This window comes from Apis mellifera, linkage group LG2 (genome assembly GCF_003254395.2).
Source record: "Apis mellifera strain DH4 linkage group LG2, Amel_HAv3.1, whole genome shotgun sequence".
Lineage (NCBI taxonomy): Eukaryota > Metazoa > Arthropoda > Insecta > Hymenoptera > Apidae > Apis > Apis mellifera.
Genome location: NC_037639.1, coordinates 12,591,299 through 12,615,985, shown reverse-complemented (window position 1 = coordinate 12,615,985; position 24,687 = coordinate 12,591,299). Strand labels below are relative to the sequence as shown.

The window sequence follows — 24,687 nt, the reverse complement described above, 5'->3', positions numbered from 1 at the left end:
ATTTAAGCAAGAGTATATAAGTTCAATCAATTTGTCAATCAATTGAAAATTTATTTTTATATTTATCTTAGTGTTTTATATTTATATTAATAAATAATATTTTTTTTTATGTTTATGAATTCATTCAATTTCTATATAACACATAAGAAATTTTAATATATCGCTAAATATTTTAGTAGATATATATCAATTCGTTTTAAATGAAATAAACAACAAAAAGCGAACATGATATGAATCTTTAGGTTTATTTCTTATCGTTTTGACATGCAACAAAAACTATTTTCAAGTCTTTTATATTACCAACTCAATTTTTATAGCATCGTGATACAAAGATTTATTTATTCATTTTATCTAATTGTTCATCAGTATCAATATATACTAATTAAAACATAAAAATACGCGTGAGGAATAACAATAATAGTTTGACGTAAATTCACTTCCTGAAGCTGCTATACAACGGAAATTATTCTCTAATCTATTTGTAAAACTTCCAATAATTTTCATATATACATCAGAATAATTCGATTGATTTTATTAGCTTTATTTTATTTTATCTAAATGTTCGTATTTAATCATCAGTTTAAAAGAAATTTAATAAAAATACAATAATACATACTTAAAACATGATTTTATTGTCTTAATTTGGCGATCGAATGATGACTAAGTCGAAGCGAGTAAATGGCACGCGCAGAAGATCGTAGGCGGTTTATATCTGGGAGAGACGAGAGCCGACACGTCTGTCAGGTAATAGTGTACGTCGTCCCGTCGACATGGAAACCCGCGTTCAGGAAGGGAGACGAAGTAGTACACGTGTGCGCGTACTAGTCTTAGGGACATCGAGAAAAATGGAAAAGTTAATGGACAATAAACGCGCGTTGCATATATTTGACAATATTTTATCGCATAAAACGTCCTTGTTAAACTAATCACGAATTTATTACCGTTATCTAGCTTGTGGTATTCAGCGATTGGTTATTTCGAAGAACAGTGCTTCGATACGTATTTTATTGGTTCGTGATATTTATTGTAACTTAAAAATGTTATTTCAATTGTTTTTAGAGATTTTTAAACGTGATAAAAATTGAACTAACGAAATATATTTTTTTAAATTTTAAAAAATAAATAAAAGATAGAGATTATCATAATAAAATTGAATTATCTTCGTGTGAGATAGATTAGAATGCGGGAAATAAAAGCATATGAAGTGAATATGTAAAACTTATCAGCGTAAAATTTTATAATGTGTCTTGGTGCATTTTGTCAGACGAGATTCTTATCTGAAATAAGGATTTTATGACAACTGGCCATGCTAAGAAATTATTTTTCTGAGAACTTGGCCGTTCTTTGAAAAATATACAAATTTTCTTATTACGTTTATGGTTTCACGTGTACGGTTTCATCAATTGCTATATTTTTTTTTTTCGAGAATTTTATTTCATACTTAATTAGATAATACGTTGCATCATGATTACATTAATTTTGATTAGATATAAATTTTAAGCGTTTTGATTACTCGACGTAGGCAATCTGTGTCATCGTTGAAATTTGTATTCGTAGTAAATAAAATTATACGATTATTTTTTCTTTTTTTATCACAGTTTATATTCCATTCGTATATTATAATTCTTAAAAACTATCATATATATAACAGTGTGTTCATGGATGAATTAATAAAATCAGTCGGTTAAAACAATTAGAACGTTGATCGATTTTTATTTATTTTTTTTCTTGCAAATATTTGATATCGAAGTACATAGATAACAATTCCAAAAAAAAACTTTATTCTCTATAAACGATTATTCGCATTTTCGGTTTTTGGTAATAACATTATCAAAAAAATTTTTTTTTATATCTTTTATAGATTTTAATCAATAAGCGTATGTATGTTTTGTAAAAAAAAAAAATTGAGCGATTTTATCGTGATAATGATTAATTGTTCAAGAAAAAATCGAATTCTTATGTAACGGAGGATTTCACAATTATAAACTGTATATTTTATATTGCTACTATTGATAAGGTATTTTTTTCATCGATATATTACAGATTGTGCGTAGTCTTTGAAATCAGCTTTGAACCAATCGCTTTCTTCGCAACAGTTTAAAAATAAAAGAATAGTTTTAAAAAATGAAGTGATTATATATTTATACGTTATTTGATGTAATAAACGCAATCTATTTGTGGTGAATTTATTTCTCGAGTTGTTTCGAATATTTTACTCCGCTGCAGAAGAATTGCGATATGTGTTCTACAACTTGTCTGGCTAGAGAATAGAGTTTACTACTGAATCTTAGTTGAATAAGTGACCGTGACGAAATTGAAACGTAGAGATTCATTACATGGATGAGGATCTTGTTATATATTTTTTTTCCCCGTTAATTTAAATTAATTTTTTTGTATAATGTATCGAAGTGGCTTGCTAATATAATAGATAATAGATAAGATTAAAGTATCGATGAATCATTAACAGTTTCGCTTAAAAGTACAACATAGTGTATGTTGTAGCAAAGGTTAGATGAAATAAATTATTTTTGTATGCATACGTTAGCAAAGGCCTGGTAAAACGTGATACAAAATTTCGAAGGCTGAAATTCGTGAACGCGGTCGAAGAACGACCGTCAGAAAACCACCTTGGCCTACTCGATTAAAAGTAGTGAGTAACTGGATACTAGTATGTGAATATTATTTTAAGATATATTCTTTTATAAATAAAAAAATATCGTATATTATAAAATTATTTAAAACATAAAAATGATTAAGAAAAATCAAAAATTAATTTTTGAATTATATAAATTTTTAAATATTTTTTTTTTCTCGTCTTACTTCTTCTTGTAAGAAAATTTTTTACATTGTAGATTGTTCTTCTAGTGTTATTCCATTACTATTGGAATTATTTTTCTTTAAATAGATTTTTATTGATTCACTAATAATCGTATTTTTGCTAGACTAACACTCATACAAAGGTAAATTATCGTATGACTGTTAATTATCGCGAAACTTAACAGTGATGCACACCCAAGGCATCAATATTTGCTTTCACTTTTAATGTACAAAGTTTATGTATAAACTGCTGTGCTTTTTAGAGCATCTAGAAAATATTTTTAAAAAATAATTAAATTAATCATGATTATGATATTAATTCTTGTTAATGATGTAATTCTTATTCCAAAATATTTTTTTTGTATATTATATAAATGATGATAATATAATCAGTAAATAAATTTTAATATAAATCAGAATTATGGAAATATGATTCTTTAGAGACAGTTTAAAATTTAAAATATATATGTTTGTATTATGTAGATATTTTTAACATCGAAAGCATTGCATCATTGTGGATTTCATTCGTCAAGAACTATTATATTTTACTACTTGATCGTAATCATCATTTATGTTCGTTTCGTTTTCAAAATATATTTCTGTAATTTTAAGTATTTGCTATATTATCGCATACCGCAGAAGAAAACGCATTGTTGATTTGGGATTTGATCCAAAAGTTATGCCAACTATATTATATTAATAAAAAGTTAGAAAATTTGAAATAATTTATTGTGATGTTATCTTATCATATGAAAAACATAGCTGATTTCTAATAATCGATATTATTCATCATTAATTAAACAAAATTTAATTTTAAATAGATTATTTGTAAGATAAAAATTCGAATTTTCATTCTTTCATGTTTAAATAATTGAATCATTCAAATTTTTAACAAATTTTTCTCTCGAAACTAAATTAAACTAATTAGCATAAATATTATTAGTTACATTAATATATTTGATCTGATTTAGGTTCCGTTACGTTCAATGCAACCAAGTGCCAGGGGGAACCCCCAGGTTCCCAGTCCTGGCTTGTTACGTCCATTTACACCGCCGGATCTTTCTTCTATACCTCATATGGACAGTACACCCCCACAAAACAGCGGTGTTCGTAACAGTTCATCATCTATAACTGGTCGAACAAACGATGGAATCCAAGAACAATCCGGGCCTTATATCATCGGTAGTCCTATCGACCTCGGCAACATCGATAACGTCGATAATATTGGCCTACATATAGATTCCCTGGCGACTGGACATCGAAGGACACGTGAACACATCGAACTGCAGGAAGCTGGAGCGCACGAAACGAGTTCTGAAGGTAAGATGTCTTCTGCTTTGTTATTTTATATAATTAAGGACTGAAAAGATTTTTTTTGTCAGTAATGGAAGTAGCATATAGAATGTAATCTATAAATGCTTGTAAAACGGTTGTAATAACTAATTTAATAAGGTTGTAATAAGATTTATTTTTTGTTGTAATAAAAAACATAAAAATAATATAGATCGATAGAAGTTATACACATGATTTTAGATACCTAGTATTGGATTAACGTACACAATGCAACTTTGTATGGCATTTAAATATGGCAGTACATTTAAATGTCAAGATTTTAAATTATGTACTATTTCAGTGTTTTTCATACGTACTGTTAGATTATGATAAACATTTCAAATGTTGCTCTAATTTGATTTTAAATTTGATTTTAATATATTATAAAAAATGAAAATAAGATTATACGTTTTTATACATATTTTGCACATGCATTGTTATATTTCCATCAAAATAGCATGAACGGATTGTCCAATAAGGTATAATATCAGTGGTGCGGAGCTACCTCCAACCCACCCCAGCGGAAGTGTCCTTGGCCTATAGTCTACGAGCACCGAGGTTGTTTATTGATGCAACCTTACATATCTCCGTATTCATGGAAAATACTGGTGGAGTACAGCACGGTGCTGACGCCAACTTGTTGCCGGTAGCAGGCGCATGCGTTTTCGGGGTAACACGTGTACAGGGCTGTCACATTTTGCGGACACCCTCTTGATAGTAGTATATTAAACTTAGGAACTTATATTTTTAGTAATTCAAGTAATAACTTTTTTGGTATTATACATTATACATTAGAAATATCATATAGATGTAAAATATTATATAGGTATATTCATTTATTAAATTATATTCCCATTCAAAAAAATTTTTTTTTTAATTATATTAACATTTGTTATGCTTTTTCATTTATTTTCAAATTATAAATAAAATTTGAATATTAATGTAAACCAAAAGTCATCCAAATATTTAGCATGTATAAATTATTCAATCGTTGACAATCTAGTAGACTATATATACCGCGGTAGAAAAGCCGATGATGACCAGTGCCACCTACGAAGTAAATTCAGTGTCTCTCGAGTAAATTCGCAGGCGCGATATGGTTACGGAAGTTCTTAATTCGAGAATTTTTGTGAAGTATTTTTGGTTCTAAATAATAATCTTATGTAGATTAATTAAATAAGCTTATATTATACATTCGCGTTTCCATTAGATCGGTAGGGGTGTGGCGGTAATAAGCGCGAGGCTTCTCCTGTTACAATGACGCAGATATGTAGTTTGTTTAACCGATCGTTATTTCGAGTAGAAAAGTGTTCGATCAGTGTATGTTAACTACTGTTTTATGGAAAGTGTGTAGATTTTCATAAAATATTGATTACTTGTATTATCTGTATTACTTTTTTTTTATTAATTCAAGAAATTCGTTGCCGCTTATCAAATGTCAAAATCATACATTAGTTTTGTTTCTTATTTTTTTATTATAATAATTGAAATATTTATTATTTAAATTTTTTTTAAATTTAATATTAATTAATTTTCAATATCTTTTATTTTTCAATCATTATTGATATTTAATCTAATAATCTCATATTAAATAGGTTGTCTCTCATTATTTTTTATTTTGATATTGTTCAGCTACTTGTTACACAACTGTTTTAGTAGTAGTGACATGCGATGGATAATATATCGCCGGAAGTAATTATTATATGATTGGTGTTGAGAAACTATAGGATATATAAGTTCAAATTATTTTGCGTATACGCATGTCGTGAAATAATGTATGTGCATTATCAAAGAATAATCACTCAATACCCATGTCTAATGTTTCATATTATATATTTTTTATTGTATATAATATGATCTGAATGTAGTAGATTTCGTAACATTTAATATTCCCAAAGTATGTACAGAAGTAATAGTATTTATATCAAGATATTTATTATTCATAATATAGATATATTCGGTTGTCCTTGAAAAAATGTTTTTACAAATTTCATATAAAGTATGAATATATTTAAAAATGTATATACCAATTGTAAATTTTTTAAAAATTTAACTCTATAATAAATATATGATCAAAATTTTTCAATAATATGATAATTTTATATTATTTTTTATGTATTATAATTTTATCATTAATGTTTTGTTTTAATATTTTGTAGTAATTATAAAGTAATGAATTAATATAAATTTATTTTAAAAATCTTCAATATATATGAGTTAAATGAAAATTTAATGATAATTTTATAATGTTAGTGATATTCGAATAATTTTTTATTGTTCAACATTTTTACTGACTGTGATAAAGAAGTTTTTTTATAGAATTTCTTTTTAAATATGCAATTATAACCTCTAAGATAATAATACAATCGAACTACGTCACTTTCTTAAATAATATAGTAAAATCATTAAGTTTTTTTTCATTTTTAAATTAAGTTATAATCCAAATTCAAATTATCTTTAATATAATTTAACAGAAAGAAATCCAAAATATTAATCGTTTTATAACCTATGAATAATATTATATTATCATTAATGGAATATCAGACATGTTAGATTTCGTTCATAATAGTGTTTTATTACGCGTTAAATATGAATCAAAGTGCCAAAGACAAGTAAAGTGAAAGACATTTTATTTAATAAACAACAACATGGAAATAGCTGGTACAAAAGTGATACAATGGTTCAACGAACTCAGATCCCGGTTTCATCTTTATCTATACGCTCAAAATCGTAAGTCAAATATTAAAAAAAATATATATATAAAAATAATTTAATTTGTTTTCATCTATATATATCATATTTATATATATAAATGAACACGTGAATTATTTTTACATTATTGAAACGGGATAAAAAATATTTTTAAAATTATTTATTGAAAACTGATGAAGTGAAAAAATATTAATAAATTTTTCATTCAAATTATATTTTAAATTGTTAAGTTTTAATGAAAAAGAAAATATTAGAATAACATAAAATGGTATATATTTTATCGCAGTTGGTCCTGTAAGGGCGGAAAATGGTGGGTCCCAAGGTGACGATCAACGGTCTTCACATCAACATGATAGCAGTGAAGAGAGAGTAGTTTTTATAAATGCTCCTCATCAACCAGCGAAATATAGAAACAATCACATTACTACTGCGAAGTATTCATGTCTTTCGTTTATACCTATGTTTCTTTTTGAACAATTTCGTCGATATAGTAATTGTTTCTTCTTATTCATCGCTCTCATGCAGGTACTAAATTTCATCTTTTTTTTTAAATATGTATATCTTTTTTTTATTTTTTATTTTTTTTAAGTAAATAATATTTTGTTTTTAATTTTAGCAAATACCGGATGTATCACCTACCGGTCGATATACAACTTTGGTTCCATTAATTTTTATTCTTAGTGTATCTGCGTTAAAGGAAATAGTCGAAGATATTGTAAGTATCTAATTACATATTATTTTTTATAATACTATAATACATTTTATAATACAAAATACTATAATATTTTAGAAAAGGCATAGGGCAGATGATGAAATTAATATGCGTGAAGTAGAAGTTTTAAGAGATGGTCATTGGCAATGGATACAATGGAGGAAAATTGCTGTTGGTGATGTGGTTAAGGTTGCACCTATTTTCTCCAAGATCATGGATGTGGTAATTATTAGTATTCCTGCTAGAATCGCTTTCTTTAATATGCATAGGTCCGCAACAACAATTTCTTTCCTGCTGACTTGATCTTATTATCATCATCGGAGCCACAGAGTATGTCTTTCATAGAGACTGCCAATTTGGATGGAGAGACCAATTTGAAAATACGACAAGCCCATCCTGACACTGCCAGTCTCTTAGATACTGCTGAATTAATGAATTTTCGTGCAAATATTCAATGTGAACCACCAAACAGGCATTTGTATGAGTTTAATGGAGTATTGCGAGAATCTAATAAACAGTATGAATATTTGTTGTAAAAATTTGAAAAAGTTTATAAATGCAAAAAAATGTAAGAAATATGTAAATCAATTTTTAGATCTGTACCTTTGGGACCTGATCAAGTATTGCTTCGTGGTGCAATGCTAAGAAATACACGTTGGGTATTTGGTGTAGTAATTTACACGGGGCATGATACAAAACTAATGCAAAATAATACTACAACTGCACCTTTAAAAAGATCTACTTTAGATCGACTGACCAATACACAAATACTCATGTTATTCTTTATACTTCTTTTGCTGTGCCTTCTATCCTCAATATTTAATATTCTTTGGACTAAAGCTAATAGTGATGGATTATGGTATTTAGGTTTAAATGGTAAACTAACTTATTTTTTAATTTTATTATAAATTATTTCAAAATTATACAATAATTATTTATATGTTTCAGAGGAAATGACTAAAAATTTTGCTTTTAATCTTTTAACATTTATTATTTTATTTAATAATTTAATACCTATTTCATTACAAGTTACATTGGAAGTAGTGAGATATATTCAAGCTACATTTATTAATATGGATATAGAAATGTATCATGCAGATACAGATACACCAGCAATGGCACGTACGAGTAATCTTAATGAAGAACTTGGTATGGTTAATTATGTTTTTACTGATAAAACTGGAACTCTTACAAAAAATGTAATGGAGTTTAAACGATGTTCAATTGGTGGCAAAATATATGAGTAAGTATTTTAAGCAATAATCATTTACTATGTATCAACTCATGATTTTTAAAAAATGTTTTATAGTTTACCAAATCCAAATTTGAACGGTGACGAAGATGGTATTAGCATCAATACCGAATTAATTAAAGATATTATTGAAGGAAGATCAATACAAGATCTTTCTCGTCCTGTTGATAAAAAGGCTGCAAATCATGCAAAAGTAGTACATGAATTTATGATTATGCTTTCTGTGTGTCATACTGTTATTCCCGAGAAAATTGACGAAACTATTATTTATCATGCTGCATCTCCAGGTATATATTATTATATCAATATTTCTTTAATATTATTTTTAATTTAATCTTTGATATTATTATTTATAATTTAATTTTATATTTATTTATTTAAATAGATGAAAGAGCGCTGGTAGATGGAGCACGTAAATTTAACTATATATTTGATACTCGAACACCTGCTTATGTGGAAATAGTAGCTTTGGGTGAAAGATTTCGTTATGAAATATTAAATGTAATAGAATTTACCTCAGCTAGAAAAAGAATGTCAGTAATTGTGAAAACACCAGAAGGAAAAATCAAACTTTTTTGTAAAGGAGCTGATTCTGTTATTTATGAAAGATTGTCCCCAGTTTCTTTAGAAAATAGTGATCCTGAACAAAATAGTTTGGATGATTTCCGAGATGTAACTTTAGAACATTTGGAAGCATTTGCATCTGAAGGTTTAAGAACACTTTGTTTTGCTGTTGCAGATATACCTGACAATTTTTATCAGGTACATATTTTTTATTATTTTCTTAAATATATTATATTTATTTATAATAAAATTGATGCAATATTTTTTTTTGAATAGTGGTGGCGTGAAACTTATCATAATGCAATAATTAGTATAGGAAATCGTGAAACTATGGTAGAAAATGCCGCAAATCTTATTGAAACAAAATTAAGATTATTAGGCGCAACTGCTATTGAAGATCAATTACAAGATCAGGTATGTATGATATTTATTTTTCTGTATTCATTTTTGAAAGTGAATGATTAGAAGAGAATTTATAATGTTGTAGGTACCAGAAACAATACAGGCTCTTTTACAGGCTGATATTAATGTATGGGTGTTGACTGGTGATAAACAAGAAACTGCTATAAATATTGGCTATTCTTGTAAATTAATTACACATGGAATGCCATTGTACATAATTAATGAATCATCTTTAGATGTAAGAGAAAATTAAGAATACTATTCTTTATTATTTTTATATTTTTTTAAAAAAATTTTTAAGAAAATTTTTCAAATTCAATATTTTTTGCAGAAAACAAGAGAAATTATAATACAGCGTTGTCTTGATTTTGGAATTGATTTAAAGTGTCAAAATGATGTAGCTCTTATCATAGATGGAAATACATTAGAATATGCATTATCCTGTGATATTAGAATGGATTTTCTAGATTTATGTTCATCTTGCAAAGTTGTTATTTGTTGTAGAGTTTCACCAATGCAGAAAGCTGAGGTGATTTTTATTTCAAATATATTTAAGTTTTTTATATAATTTTTTTTATTATTTTTTAACAAAAATAATAATCTAATAGAAATTTTTAGGTAGTTGATTTGATTACAAGTAATAAAAAAGCTGTAACACTTGCGATTGGAGATGGTGCAAATGATGTAGCAATGATCCAGAAAGCCCATATTGGTGTTGGTAAGATTATTATTATTCATTAAGTTTCTAACAAACAAAAGAGATATATTATCAATTTTTATCATTTCTAGGTATTTCTGGTGTTGAAGGTCTTCAGGCAGCTTGTGCTTCGGATTATTCTATTGCACAATTTCGTTTTTTAAAACGCTTATTATTTGTTCATGGATCATGGAATTATAGTAGAATGTGTAAACTTATACTTTACTCATTTTACAAAAATATTTGTCTTTATGTCATTGAATTATGGTTTGCTATTTATTCTGGCTGGAGTGGTCAAATTCTTTTTGAGCGGTGGTCGATTGGTCTTTACAATGTTGTAAGATATAGATTTATATTTTGACATTAAAATATAAACCATTTCACATACTGTATGTATATTATTTACATTAGGTATTTACAGCAGCACCTCCATTAGCTATGGGACTTTTTGATAAAGTATGTTCTGCGGAAACTCATTTAAGTCATCCAGCATTATATGCCACAAAAAATACTGGAGAATCATCATTTAATATTAAAGTATTATATTTTTTCATGTCATTAGTTTTATTTGATATTATATCTTTATACTACAATCTTGATATTATTTGCACAGGTATTTTGGATATGGATTGCAAATGCTTTAATACATTCATCTCTTCTTTATTGGTTATCACTATTGGCTCTAAAAGAAGGAATAGTATGGGCAAATGGCCGAGATGGTGGTTATATTGTCTTAGGAAATTTTGTATACACAGTATGTATTAATTGTTAATGAAATCTATTATCAAATAATTACATTGTTATTTATTTATTGTTAATAGTATGTTGTAGTAACGGTATGTGGAAAAGCAGGATTAATAATTAATTCTTGGACATGGGTCACTCATTGTGCAATGTGGGGATCTATTATGCTTTGGTTCTTATTTATTTTAATATATAGGTAATTTTCTCAATATATATTTATTTTATCCTCGTGAAAAAATATTAAATTATAATATTTATTAATGTAATTTCAGTAATTTTTGGCCTATTCTAAATGTGGGTGCGGTAATGTTAGGCAACGATAGAATGTTATTTTCTTCACCTGTATTCTGGCTAGGTTTGGTACTTATACCATCAGCAGTACTACTTATGGATATTACAGTTAAGGCGTGAGTATACATGCATTAAATATTTTAACATATAATATCTAGATATATTAATAGATTTCGAAACATGTTTTTTTAGAGTCAAGAATACAGTTTGGAAATCTGTAACTGCGGCAGCTAGAGAAAATGAGATTCGGAAATCTGATCCCGGAGATGTATTTAATAGTCACGACTATAGAAGCTCGTAAGTTTTTATATATATATATATTTTTTATATTGTATTTTATAAAAATTTATTAGTTAAAAATCAAAATTTCATGATGAAGCAACGCTTTTAATAATTCATATCGATAAAATATTTTTAAAATATTAATATTTTTGCAAGAAATTATAAATTCATATATAATCAAACATATAAGATTTATATGCATGAAAAATTAGATTATTAAAAACAAAATTATTAAATAATGTTCAATATGCATGGCTTGTTGAATGTAACATATTAATAAAATCACTTCACAATAAAATAATATTAATAAATTTTAAAAACATTCATTATTATAATACATAACATTGAATAACAATTCTCACAAAATTTTCAAAAATAACTATCACTTAGATGCATGCAGTATACAATTTCTTAAAAAAGATATTAATTTAATTTGCTTTAGTAGCATCTATTTTTTTTTTTTTTTCTCTCAAAAATCGAATGATGAATTATTATAATAGATATCGTACAATAATTATAATTAAAACTTTAAATCATCTTAATTGAAAAGAAAAATTATAACAGGAAGTATTCGAAGAGGCGATGGTTAATTCGGTGTTGGACCTCAATCTGGTCGCCACGAAGGCGAAATAAAATCAGAATCTTCCCGATTGCGCTCGTGGCACGGGATTTATGGTTCACTAACCATGCAGAGCATGTCTCAACTGCACCATTTCGTATTCCATGACCTTAACGAATTCACGTTTCTACAAATTCCTGTCCATTTTGAAATCCGTAAGCATTTCGATGTTTTTATTTCTTACCTGTTTTCCTAGTTTTCCTGTTATCCTATTTCCATTCTTGTCTTTAATCTTTTATTTTTATTGAGTATTATATTTACAGATTATTGTGAATGTGCTGTTCTTTTATATGTAATATATATGTAGTATAAAATTTATTATATATAACATATACATTTATATCTATACAAATAAGATATATTCTTTGTTTTCTTAGAAATTAAAATTAAATAATTATTTCATAAATTTAAACATCATATATTAACAAAAAAAAAATAAAAATATTCATTAAATGTGTTTCTATTTAACCATACATTTTTTGTATCATTGACATTAACTTTCATTTTTATTAACATTCAATTCATTACTATTTAATTTCACATCTTATTCTATATTAATGTTAAGTGAGATTTTCTTTCTAATTTATTAAATGATATGGGCTGGTAACTATTTTATATGCATAAGTAGCAGTATTAAAAAAAGCACAATTTATCTTTAAAAATACCGCGCGTATGAACGTAGAGGAACTTTGATTTTTTTTTTTTCTTTGTTCTAATTTTAATCATTTCGTATTTTGATTATGTAATTTGGTTTACGATTAGATTTACATTGAAATAAAATATAATCGTAAAGTGATAAATAATAATACGAATAGATAAATATTTCGAGAATAAATTAATTTTCTAGTTGTCAGATCACAAAAAAAAAAAATCACGTCACGATGAAGTAAAAACTCTTTTCGTTAATGCGGTTTTCTGGTATGTTTTATTCGCGGTATCCCGTGAAGGCCTGTGCATGCCATCGCCGAGCTCGCGAGGTGTAAGTACCCCATGTAGTATATAACTCGTAGTGCTTTTGTAATTTTCTATATTTAAACAAAAGCACTGCTAATTAAATCAAATTGCATGATTGTTTCGACGTTTCGCTTGCGATGGCACCAAGTACGAATATTATGTATCACGAATCTTTTAATGCAACTTTAATATTCTTTTTGTATCGAAAGTTGGATGGAAATAAGCTGTGACCTCATAGAAGATATTTTATTAACATTTTAATATTTTTAAATATCATCTTTATTGTATTTATCTCGGTATTAAATTTTTTTTTTTTTTTATAGAATTTTTCGAGGGACGCGATTTGTATCCAAATTTTGATGACAAGCTTAGACATTTTAATAGATTAGATAGATATTAGAACAACCAAAAGCATCGCGAATCAAAAGAGTCGCACCGATATTTGTTAATATTATATATATATATATAATATATTATATAATAGCACCGCATGAATCATTTTAGAGGTAAATAACCATTAGATAGCCAATGAGAAGAGAAGGTTACACGCGAAATATACGGTTCATCGAATGTTATTGAGAAAGAGAAAAAAAAAAAAAAAAAAAATATCGAATATGAACTAATAAGGATGAGGACAACCAATCAAACGAGTGTGTTTTCTAAAACAATTTTGAATGCACGGCTTTCCAGATTGACGGAGACGGCGCGGCTACTGAAAAACGTAAAAAGTGTTTTCACCAGGCGATCAAACGCCGCTTCCAGAGTTAATGTCGAAGTGGAACTATCACGTAAGTTATGTCATCTATTAACGACGAGATGCAATCGAGAGAAAGAGAAAGAGAAACAAGTATAACAATTCTTTTGTACAGAAATTTTATTAATCTTCCAAGCTCATCGTTTGTATCTTCTTCTCTACTAATACTTTCTTACTAACAAATGTATTTTATATAAGGGCACGCGCTTATTCTCACGGCTTCCGCCTATTCAATATAAAGAAAAATATTCCTCAAAACCGAGCAATTTTTTTTAATCACAATAATGGCACGTGCATACGCCTTAACAGTGTATATACGCTGTGTTATTAGTCTAATATTAAGTTTACACTACTAATAATATCTTTGTAACTTGTAAATCTTTTACTAATCTCTATTTGTTCTTGAACATTATCTATCTAAACGTAGTTCCAAAACGTAGTTTATAAAAAAAAACGTAGTTTTACGATCTAATAAATATCGATTACAGCAAATTGTAACTAATCCCTTCTTCCTGCAAATTGCATGCGTTTTGATTCTTTAATGTTGTGATAACAGAGATTAATAGGTTGCAATCTTTGTTGTTGCACATGCTGCGCGATGCAGATGGATTTGCATTCTCTCAAGAGGAAGGAGGCACGGTGACTCAGACGGATGTGATCAGAGCTTACGATACAAATCTTCCGAAACCTGGCGGCATGTGATCTTAATTCTACTAGCTAGAAATAGTACACAGATGTATATTCTATATATAGATTTTTTTTTCGATTGATCGAAACGGAAAAAAATTCAAAAAAAAACAAAAAAAAAACAAAAAAAAACAAACAAAAATGAGAGAAAGAGAAGAAGAGAAAAGTTTCCCTGGGAATTCGATACTCGCCAAGCCCTACGTAACACCTGTCTGAATAATTTTGTCTCCCGACTGATTCAACATTCTCGATTTTTCTTTCCTTGAAGCAAGGAAAAATCTTACGGTTCTTAACGATGGGCCTTGTAATAGAGAGTATTAGAAAGACTATCAAACACACGATTCTAAGGAGAAATATTCCTTTTTTTCAATCATTAAGATCACTTGCAAATAAAAATAAAAAAAAAGATACTAAATAAATATATCCTAGATCAGCGGTTCTCAACTGTTTCATAAATTCTGAAATTAAAATTTAAAAATTTCATCAAGGTATACGAATTTAAGATAGGAGAGATTAAAATTAAAAAAAGAAAAAAAAAAAAAAAGAAAACAAAGTCAGTATCTTGATTTTTTTTTATTTAAACTAGTTCTGTAGTTATTCAGAATCGAGACAACTATACATATGATATATTATAAAAATAAATTTTTGGACGATAAAAATCTTTATACAGAATTGCCCAAATTGTCCATTATCAATTAGCTGCCTGTGACGTATCAATAGTATATATATATATATATATGTATCATTCAGTAGAGAACCATTGCTCTAGATAATTCTTTTTGATACTCTTATGAGATTTATTATATTTATTATATATATCTCGAACTTCATTATATATAAAAAACTCATACTCTTGATAATCATTGTAATGACTATCGTTGCTGTCTTGTGCATTTAGATGCATTGCATTTCTAAACGCATTTTATCTTAGTTTGGAATGTCTAGATAATTATTACGTACCTCGAATGTGTATTCCGTATTTTTTCGTAGTTCAAAGGGAACTTGGTTCTTTTTTTTTTTTTTTTTTTTTTTTTTATCGAATTGGGTAAACTTGAAAATCAAGCGACAAAATGAATGGGAATGATTCGATGCGTGACCGGCGATACGTAAGGCGACACAAAGTTCACTTGTTGAACGGAAATACAAACACACGTATATTCTAAATACTATAATGCTAATCAAATCAATGAGAAAGTATTTGGAAAAAGTTATCGTATGCGTAATATTCATTGAGTAAGAATAGCGTTTTGTCGATTGTCGTGATATTAGGTGTTAAAAGAACATTGTGGATCGTGCGTTTACTCGATTATTATTCTCGTTCCCTCTTTGTTTTTTGTTGATTGTTATTAAAATCGAATCGACTGCAATTTTACAATTGTATATATATACGTATATATATATATATATATATATATATATATATATATATATATACGATAGTTGTGTCTAGTCAGAAGAATTTGATGTGAAAGAATTTTACGTTTTTGAAAGAGATATACTCTTCCGATCGTTATAAACGCTCTTTTCTTTTTTTTTTTTCTTTTTTTCTTTTTTCTCTTTTCTTTTCCTCGAGTTTACGACTGAATAAATCTTCTTATCGAAGAGAAAAACAATATGTGCACATGTATAGCAACAATTTTGTGTGCATTATATTCAGAATATATACATATATATATCTATATTCAGAATAAAAAAAAAAACATGGTGAAAAAAGATATTTATTTTGTTGTAATTGTTAGAAAATGGTTTTAATCAATGAATGTTCGAATATATTGTAAGTGGATCTGAAATTTTTATTAAAACGATATATATATATATAAATATGTAAGTACAAAGCACATGTAGATACACTGTTTCAGCAAATGATCGATGTATATAAAAAATGTATATATATCTATATATATCTTATATATAGTATATATAAATTCACTTAATTTCTACAATTTCTTTTATGTTTGTTTTATTTTCTCGTTATTCTTCTTCTTCTTCTTCTTCTTCTTCTTCTTTTTTTATCTTTATTTTTTTTTTATTTTTTTTTTTTTTTTTATTTAATCCATCGTTATATTGTAGCGTACAACTTATTCCTGATCGACGATGACGATGATTAATCATGCCGTTTGAGGACTACTACGTAAATTGCATTGAAAACTTCAGCCACTCGTAAGGAAGACTTAATAAACACTACTATTTATCAAGTGTTTTTTATACATTTTTTTTTTTTTCTAATTCTATCTCGACGATCTTAAACGAATACTCGAGTGATAATAATAACTTAAAAATTCCGCTCCCTTATTTGTCTTCCTTTCTTACTGTTGACAATAAACTGCCAAGTTTCCTTAAATTCTTTTGTTCAAGTTATCATCGAGGGTTCCAGTTTCAAGCTGATGAAAAAATTTTCCCGATCCTCCCTGTATCGAGTCTTCAATAAAAATTCCTTCGTGAACGAGTGGCCTGGAAAATTGTATCCTTGAGCCCGTCTCTGACAATCCACCATCCAAGTGACGACGTCCAGAACTCGTTTCATCCTCGGATCCATATCCCTTAATCTCTCCTCTTCCTTGTGACGGAATTTCCTCTTCAAAACGGCGTTGTACCAACGAAAGAAATATTTCCACGCTAAATCCTGCTCCTTGATCGTCCACGTCCCGTCCGACTTCTCCTCGTAAATAATCTTCTCGTCCTTTTTATTCTTCATTCTTGTCAGAATGGAAGCGAAGATGTTCTTTCTGCTCTCCTGCTTCTGCTCCAAATTACAACTCTGATCGCTTTTCAACGTCGTATTATTATTAATTATACCGATAGACATTCTTTTGCAAATATCGTTTTTCACCCCATCGTGCACGTGGACAACGGTGTCGTGGCAATTGTTCGAGCTACTCAGATCCAAAAGCCTGAGCAAAAGGTGGCCCACGTACGGCATAAAGGACGAACTGCAAGTTTCAACTTTGGCCCATTCTTGTCGATACATCTGGGTGCACGGATGCTTGTAAACCTTGCAAAGTCTTTCCATGGTCTCGTATCTGAACGATCAAAGGAATTATTCGTCGAATATTCTGTTCACAGAGCAGAAATTACAAGTAACGTATAAGGTGATATTAAATATACCTATTGGCGTGATGAGTACGTAGATAATTCCAGGTTTTTCGCAGTCTGAAAATCGGTGGCGCCTGTAATCCGGCCAAGATCGATCTGCACGAATGAAAGTTTCCCATGGCGTAACACTTCTTGGCCGCGTTCACCAGCCTCGCCACGATCCTGCTTCTCATGGGTAATTTTTTCACGGCCAGAATCTCGCTCGCCATCAGGCACGATATGCGATGACTGAACGCTATCCACGCCGCCAAGTTGGGCGCGTTCCTCGAACTCCTTTGAAATACCAATATCTCGATCTCCTCCGTCGGGATACGTACGAAGAGGTCGCGATCGATCAGGGTCAGCTGCATCGCCAGTATGTCACTGTTTATATCCCAAATTGTTATTCTGAAATCCATTCTTAATAATCGTCTCAACTGATCGTTGGTACCGCTCTCTTGATTTTCCAACTTCTTCTTCTTCTTGCACGATCCGTTCCCGGAGAAGATCCTCTCCAGGAAACTGTACTTCTCCTCGGGCACGATAATGGAATCTTCGTATTGGTATTTCTTCCGCCTGCCGAATAACTTCCGTTTCGACGGTCGCTCCTTCTCCTGGCGGAAATTCCTCAAATGTGTCAAGTGTTGCCTCAGCTCCCTGTTGCGAACGAACAAACGAACCATCATTCAAATCCCCCTATCCCCTATCTCCTTCTCTCTCTCTCTCTCTCTCTCGTTACTACCTGTAAGCGGCAGAGGCGGGCTTGGGTCTGTACCAATATTCCGGGGTCCAAAACAGCACGATACGGCCCTTGGTGGTGGCCCCGATCGAGCCGAACCTGCCCGATTGAAGAGCGGTGTACGAGATGCTGGCCGCCAATTGGCGGCGGGACACGGGCAACTTCAATTCGGAGTCGATCGGTTGGCGACGTATCGTGACCAAGCTGAAGGATCGTCGACCTTGGAGGGTGCACCGTTCTCCCGGCTGGACCGACCACGGGCCAAGGGCGTAATGAAAATGGGGCGCGGTGCAGATACCGTATCTCCTGAAGTGTTTGCAGTACAACGACTTGCATCGCCCCTTCTTCTTACCCTCCCAAACCTTCACGCCACTCTCCATCAGAGCGTAGAAATTGTGCGCCTGTTTCACGCTCATTTCCCTGGTGAACTCGCGTTCAGCGTTGATCGGGCCGAGGACCAGCCCCGAGTGGCATTTCTCCGGCACCCCGAATCCGAATCGGGATATCCGCCTCGTCAACCCCTTTTTGGGACTTCTCGCTTCCTCCCTCTCCTCTTTCGCGAGCACCTCGTCCAACGTTTCCTGCCTGTACCACACGCTCCTTTTCTCGATCGCCCGATCCTCCAAGATCTTCGCTTGCAAGTGATTGCGGGGGCAACCCTGGCAAGTCGTGTAGAATTTGCTCGTGTTGTAGTACTTTCGATTGTGATCCCTGATGAACAGCACGTCGCAAAGAACGTCGTTCTTGTGTTTCTCCTTGAAGCAGCGACACGTAGGCCAGCTACGAGTCACTTTCTCGATCTTGATCGGCGAGAAATCCTCCAGCTCGGTCTTTATGTCCTCGAGACTGGCGCCGGCGAATCGTATTGGAATCGGGGCGTATTTACCGTTCATCAACTCGTCGTAAGATGGGCCGAGATACAAATCCTTCTGACACCACGTCGGAGGCGCGTAATCACCGGCGCCTCCGTAATGAGTCCATATTCTGCGTTCGATTCATGAATTACAGTTAGAGGTGTAATATGATATTTCTCTTTTCAACTTGATAAAGAAGAAGGATGGGGGAAGGGAAAGAAAGGAAAGAAACGAGAACGATTTAGAAAAATAATTATTCGACATCACCTGCACACTGCCCTTTTCCCATTTTTCTTCGAGTTCTTCCGAATCTCGATCTCCGAGGAAAGGATGTACAAGGTCGTACTGCTCGATGAACTCGCGGCAGTTGTCTCCGACAACGAGCTTCCGTTCATCTTGCTCGCGAGCAAATTCTCCACGTGTTCGCACCATTTCTTCCACAAACTGTTCCTTCTCTGTATACCTCCGAGCTCGTAATAGTTCACTCTTCCGTCGATAAATCTAAATCGGTATTTAATTAATCGGTCAACGGGTCGTTCGATCAATTACGTTACTCGTGAAAAAAACTTGGCGAAACTCGTGAAAGCTGTCGCTTTTTTCGCTGCGACGATATTTTTTTTTTTTTCTCCATTCCTCCTCTCGCGAAATGTCTACCTTGCCTTTAAGGTTTTTCGATGTCTTCTGCTGAATATGCTCAGGTTGACGCATCGTAAAGGATACACTGAAATAAGCTCGAAACTTTCGATGCTGGGATCGAGGTTACGCGGGCAGAAGAATTGCGACTTCTCGTTGAAAACGTCGGCAGCTACGATTAATTTTGAGGGGGTGAGAGCGAGGGAAACTTGTCGAATTCCACGACCGTTCCTGGTCGTTTCGGCAAACGGGGATTCCACGAGGATAACGTCCGAGAAGTCTGAATACTCGGAGGCCAACAATTTTTTGATCCTGTTTTGATCCACCTCGGGGTTCCTCGCGCGATTACGAGATTTGATTTTGTACGTTTGGTGCATCGAGTCGAACTTTTATTCATGTATAGAGAGAAGAAGAGAAAAAAAAAAGTGAGTACAAGATTCGATACACGACCGGTTAATTTTTTTTCGACACGACCATTTGATTTGTTCGACGAATCCGCTCGCGAGAGGTTAATAAAACTTCCGAACGAAGTTGTGATGTAAGCCGATCACTTTTGTTAGAGGGCGTGTTTTCATGTAATTTTTCGAAGCATCGTTTCGACGAGCTTGAAGTTGGTTCACAAAGGTGAATCGATCGCAAGCAAACTTATCTATCAATCGTTGTTGTATCGTCGTATCGTGGGACGATATTTTTTCTTTTTTTTTCTTTTCTTTTCTTTTTCTTACGATACAACTAGTTTTTAGGATCACTTTGAAAGGGGAAGAAAGCGAAGAAACGATCTAATTCACATTGGGTATCATCGTTTTTATTTTTTTTTTTTTTTTTTTTTTTCAGTTCAATGCCTCCATCGAGTCTCGCGACCTGTACATTAGTCGGCGACGGAGGGGACTAAGTTTCTTTTAATAGACTCGGGCCTACGTGGTAAAAGGTGTCGCAGTGCCTGTCGTTTCGGTTAATTAAGAGTACTTTAGCTTTATTTATTTTTTTTTTCCTTTTTTCTTTCTTTTTTTTTTCCTTTTTTTTCTTTTTTTCCTTTTTTTTTTTTTTACTCCTTACTCGCTACAGTACGATAATAAATAACATATAAAAAAAGACATAGAGATAAAAGACAAGTAAAAAAGAAGCTCGCCAATAGGGGGAGCGCTTTTTCGATCTAGAATAAAAAAGTCGATGTAAGTTGAAAGAGCGTGCAAAAATGTACAAAGTGGCAGAGGTACATGGTGGACTCCTAAAAAACGACTTGTTTCGACTTATTTTTTTTTTTTTTTTGTTTTCCTTTTTTCCTTTTTTTCTTCTTTTTTTTTTTCCTTTTTATTTTATAAACGAAAGCTAACTTTTTTTTTTTTTGTTTTTTTTTGTTTTTTTTTTTTTTCGTTTTTTTTTTATCGATTATTATGCTCCGGGTTCACTTTGATGGTGACTTTGTTGTTCAGAGCGGACGCGAGCTTCTCGACGTTGCTCTGACCCAACTTTCCCGGCTCCGAGTTGGTTGTCTCGTTGTTCGACACCGCTGCGTTTTCGGGGATCGGTTTAATGGTCGGCTGTGCTTCCTGAAACACAAAGTGAAACGTTTTTTTCGAGCTATATATATATATATATACATATATATATATACGCGACTATTTCCTTGAAATTCGCTCGTCGCCTCACTCGATCACGTTGTTTAGCGATACACGTATAATTAACTTAATTTCTACCTTTATCGGATGTCACTACCTGACACACACAATTCCCAACCGCTTATCTACCAACAATATAATAATAATAGCTTTTTTTTTTACACGCGTACCGTTCGTTTTTTTTCTTTTTTTTTAAACGAATAGAACAACAATAGGCAAAAACTTGTTATTTCGTAACTCGAATCAAATTTCTTTACATACCTTGATTATAACGTAAAAATGGATAAAAGAATATCATTTAAATTAAAAAGAGATAACAATTTACTCAACTGAAATTAGTTAATATTTCGAGCGTCATCCAGAATGAATGGGCAAAATTTATAATCGTCAACGAATAAAGTTACTTCCACATAATTTCTGTAATTTCCTTTGAAACGTAATAATAATAATCGCTGGACTACCGTAATGCCAAAGGTTATATCAATTATAATTACGAACAAATGTTATTCAATAATAACGTTTAAAATAATTTTGACTCGAAATTTTTAATCTTCACTCACCCCGTCAGTCTTTCTTCTTAGGTTCGATCTTTGCAACGTGGCAGCCAGTTCGTTCTGCAATCTCGAAACAACTGGCCCGTTCGCCAATTCGTCCGTGCCGTTCCTGTCTGCGCGAGTCTGTTGCGACAGGAAGTCGAGTTTAGACGGCTGCTTCGCTTCCCCTTCGTACGCGCCTATCCTGATGGCCACCTTTCCGCTCGACGGTTTCTGCGCGCTCGCGGCCGCCGGGGGAGGTGGGGCAGGTGTCTTCGCCGTCTCCGACACAGGGCTCGACGACGGGCACGACGACTCTTTCCCGTTCACTTGCGCCTTGCTTCCGGCCCCGTGTCGCGGGCTTCCGTTAGCAGTCGCGGAATTTTGCATGGGGAAGTACGTCGGCGGGGGCTTGGGAATGACCGGGTTCGGGGTCTCTTTCAATTTAAACGACTCTATGCTCTGCATCTCGACAGAATCCTCGCTGCACTTGGGCTTGGAGGGAAGCGGAAGCGGCGGTGGGGCCGGCGGGGCAGACGGCGGCGCGGGCGGCGCCGGGGGCGCCGGAGGCGCGGGAGGCGCGGGAGGTATGGTCGGTGGTGTTGGTATCGTTGGCGGCGTCGCGTTGTTCAATACCCTTTTCTCTTGCTCCTGGTCACAGTTGAACACACAGAGTTGATAATAAGAGGTTATTGTAAAAAAGAAAAAGTATATCGGCGAAAACTCAACAGATAAGTTTGTTTACGATAAAAAAAATAATAATATTTACGATTTATCTTTAGAGCGTACGTAAAAAATACGATATTTTAAATTTCTCCAGAGAGACTAGTGTTTACTCGTCGTTGGCCGAACGCAGCGTTTAAAATATTCAAGTAAAAATTTTCCACGTAAAGATGCACGTAGATTAAAAGGAGAATGGCTAATTACAATGGTTAAAAATGGTAATTGGTGAGATAAAAATTCGATAACTAACATCGTACGGCGTGATGGTAACCAGCACGCGGCTCGTCCGTTCACCGTTGCTCGGCAAACCGTTCATGCTTGTTCGGTTTCAAAAGTCTAGAGCATTTTTCCTTCGATTAACTTTCCTTCTGCTCGGAGCGCGGACAGCAACGGCGCATAACGGTTCAATTTCAACCGTCTTTTTGTAAATCACTTCCGACTCGTTTAACGTACGGTCAGCCTTTCGGAGAAGTGCTGCACTTTGCGCACGGTCGTGGAACTCGAGGTCGAACACGTTTACACGCGTACATATATACATATACATATATTCGTCCTCGCTATTTTTTCCCCCCAATTACTCGTCGTACTCGTCTTCGTCTTGATTGGCTGCGGTTTTACGTTAAACGGCGCTTTTTCGTTAATCGCTGCTATTTTCGCGGCGACGAGTTGTTTGCGCTGAGCACTACCTTGAAACCGATCGCGCGACGACGATTCGAGCCGACTGGAAACAGTTGCGAGCGGTTACTCGTTCTTATGTAAGCTCTATTATTTTCCACGTCTGCCGCAATTCGTAAGAAGCGAACCGACACCGTCCACCTGGCGAAATGACGATCCGCTAGGGGGCGATCACTCGCGCGTACATTCGAACGGATCGAACACCGAGCACCCACTGTTTCGAACGAACCGTTGAACCGTCCACCGTTTATTAACCACGTTTAACAACACCGATAACGCCGGATTATATAATGATTCATCGAATTCGCGGTTAATTTTCCTCAAGAACGTTCAACGTCGCGACTCGTTGGGGGAATAAAAAAGATTTCCTTTTTCCTTTTCTTTTTTCTTTTTATTCAATCGCGAAACGATTAAGCTGGATCGTTAATTAGCGGGATAATCGAATTAGAAAGATTCGCTCGTAATCAATTGTCAACCTTAATTAGTTACAACCGCGATACTTAATTAGGGGAGCGCGTTTTCAACGTTGTGTATGGTCGGCGAATTATCGCTGGTTATTAAGGCTCGAATCGCGCGCGCGGCAGATTCACTCGGACTGAGACGAGACGTAGCGGGTTGCGCGATTATAAGAGATCGTTCTCTATCTCTTGGGGAACGATTCGAACGATATATAACGCGCGCGTGTGTTAATAAACGTGGCTCGTAAATACCTGTATATATTGAGCGTAAATTTCAGGTGCAACTGAGCGTGTTGCGCGTGCTGCGCACATGTTTCGTTCGCAGTGAACAATGATCGGCTTCGAATTCTTCGTAAACGCGTCTCTCTTATCTTATTTACTTTGCCAGATATTCGAAAAGAAGGTTGTGCAATTAAAAGCGAGACGCGACAGCGTATCCGTCGTTTTCCAGAACACGTAAGATTCTTTTTTTACATCGAATCTCTCCTGGTTGCCAAGCAACGTGTTCAATTTCGTAACGGATGGCTTAACAAGGATTTTTAATTAATCGCTCGTGTTGTAT

At 32.6% G+C, this 24,687-nt stretch overlaps 5 protein-coding genes across 12 annotated transcripts in view; 2 read left to right on the top strand and 3 right to left on the bottom strand.

Moving 5' to 3' along the window:
* Positions 1-663: 663 nt before the first annotated feature.
* On the top strand, positions 664-5,490 carry LOC113218551. 2 transcript variants are annotated; one of them, XM_026439160.1, is made up of 3 exons: positions 664-744; positions 3,789-4,137; positions 4,629-5,490. In XM_026439160.1, the coding sequence occupies exons 1-3, from the start codon at positions 679-681 to the stop codon at positions 4,862-4,864; spliced, it is 651 nt and encodes a 216-aa protein (XP_026294945.1). In that variant the 5' UTR covers positions 664-678; the 3' UTR covers positions 4,865-5,490. The 2 variants fall into 2 exon arrangements, with proteins under 2 accessions (XP_026294945.1, XP_026294946.1); XM_026439161.1 differs by having other exon boundaries at positions 4,607-4,867.
* Positions 5,184-16,536, top strand: LOC552074 (probable phospholipid-transporting ATPase IA). Of its 6 annotated transcripts, none has more exons than XM_026439158.1 (22): positions 5,184-5,283; positions 6,694-6,879; positions 7,148-7,386; positions 7,478-7,576; positions 7,652-7,762; positions 7,843-8,090; positions 8,169-8,449; positions 8,522-8,816; positions 8,883-9,112; positions 9,211-9,587; positions 9,666-9,803; positions 9,877-10,029; positions 10,123-10,320; positions 10,410-10,509; positions 10,581-10,825; positions 10,900-11,025; positions 11,102-11,242; positions 11,310-11,428; positions 11,505-11,639; positions 11,716-11,820; positions 14,069-14,166; positions 14,689-14,834. In XM_026439158.1, exons 2-22 carry the CDS (start codon positions 6,798-6,800, stop codon positions 14,832-14,834), a joined length of 3,666 nt encoding a protein of 1,221 aa, XP_026294943.1. In that variant the 5' UTR covers positions 5,184-5,283; positions 6,694-6,797. The 6 variants fall into 6 exon arrangements, with proteins under 6 accessions (XP_026294943.1, XP_016766303.1, XP_016766302.1 ...); XM_016910814.2 differs by having other exon boundaries at positions 5,211-5,495; positions 6,719-6,879; XM_016910813.2 differs by having other exon boundaries at positions 5,211-5,495; positions 6,703-6,879.
* Positions 16,537-17,026: 490 nt separating this feature from the next.
* Positions 17,027-19,999, bottom strand: LOC100577719. Its single transcript, XM_006569056.3, has 4 exons — positions 19,752-19,999; positions 18,634-19,614; positions 17,925-18,548; positions 17,027-17,839 (listed from the first exon to the last, which is right to left on the bottom strand). The coding sequence occupies exons 1-4, from the start codon at positions 19,877-19,879 to the stop codon at positions 17,170-17,172; spliced, it is 2,403 nt and encodes an 800-aa protein (XP_006569119.1). The 5' UTR covers positions 19,880-19,999; the 3' UTR covers positions 17,027-17,169.
* Positions 20,000-20,096: 97 nt separating this feature from the next.
* LOC102653857 lies at positions 20,097-20,808 on the bottom strand. The gene has a single exon (XM_006569055.3). It carries the CDS (start codon positions 20,492-20,494, stop codon positions 20,135-20,137), a length of 360 nt encoding a protein of 119 aa, XP_006569118.1. The 5' UTR covers positions 20,495-20,808; the 3' UTR covers positions 20,097-20,134.
* Positions 20,809-20,925: 117 nt separating this feature from the next.
* Positions 20,926-24,687, bottom strand: part of LOC552101 — a 31,405-nt gene continuing 27,643 nt past the window's right edge. Inside the window, exons 13-14 of one of the 2 annotated variants that reach the window (XM_016910816.2) lie at positions 22,297-22,920; positions 20,926-21,667 (exon numbers count right to left, since the gene is read on the bottom strand). In XM_016910816.2, coding sequence (XP_016766305.2) covers positions 21,500-21,667; positions 22,297-22,920 — 792 coding nt within the window. In that variant the 3' untranslated portion in view covers positions 20,926-21,499. The remainder of the gene's footprint in view (positions 21,668-22,296; positions 22,921-24,687) is intronic. The other variant, XM_624480.6, reaches the window with a different exon arrangement.

Excerpts from the sequence above, each read along its gene's own strand:
- LOC100577719 (XM_006569056.3), bottom strand. The coding sequence starts at position 19,879 with ATGAACGGAAGCTCGTTGTCGGAGACAACTGCCGCGAGTTCATCGAGC. Across the intron at positions 18,549-18,633 it reads CCCGCCTCTGCCGCTTACAG|GGAGCTGAGGCAACACTTGA; the intron begins GTAGTAACGAGA and ends CGTTCGCAACAG. Across the intron at positions 17,840-17,924 it reads CGTACTCATCACGCCAATAG|ATACGAGACCATGGAAAGAC; the intron begins GTATATTTAATA and ends TTGATCGTTCAG.
- LOC102653857 (XM_006569055.3), bottom strand. The coding sequence starts at position 20,494 with ATGCACCAAACGTACAAAATCAAATCTCGTAATCGCGCGAGGAACCCC.
- LOC552074 (XM_026439158.1), top strand. The coding sequence starts at position 6,798 with ATGGAAATAGCTGGTACAAAAGTGATACAATGGTTCAACGAACTCAGA. Across the intron at positions 10,510-10,580 it reads GAAAGCCCATATTGGTGTTG|GTATTTCTGGTGTTGAAGGT; the intron begins GTAAGATTATTA and ends TATCATTTCTAG. Across the intron at positions 11,640-11,715 it reads ATGGATATTACAGTTAAGGC|AGTCAAGAATACAGTTTGGA; the intron begins GTGAGTATACAT and ends ATGTTTTTTTAG.
- LOC113218551 (XM_026439160.1), top strand. The coding sequence starts at position 679 with ATGGCACGCGCAGAAGATCGTAGGCGGTTTATATCTGGGAGAGACGAG. Across the intron at positions 745-3,788 it reads AGAGCCGACACGTCTGTCAG|GTTCCGTTACGTTCAATGCA; the intron begins GTAATAGTGTAC and ends GATCTGATTTAG. Across the intron at positions 4,138-4,628 it reads GCACGAAACGAGTTCTGAAG|GTATAATATCAGTGGTGCGG; the intron begins GTAAGATGTCTT and ends TTGTCCAATAAG.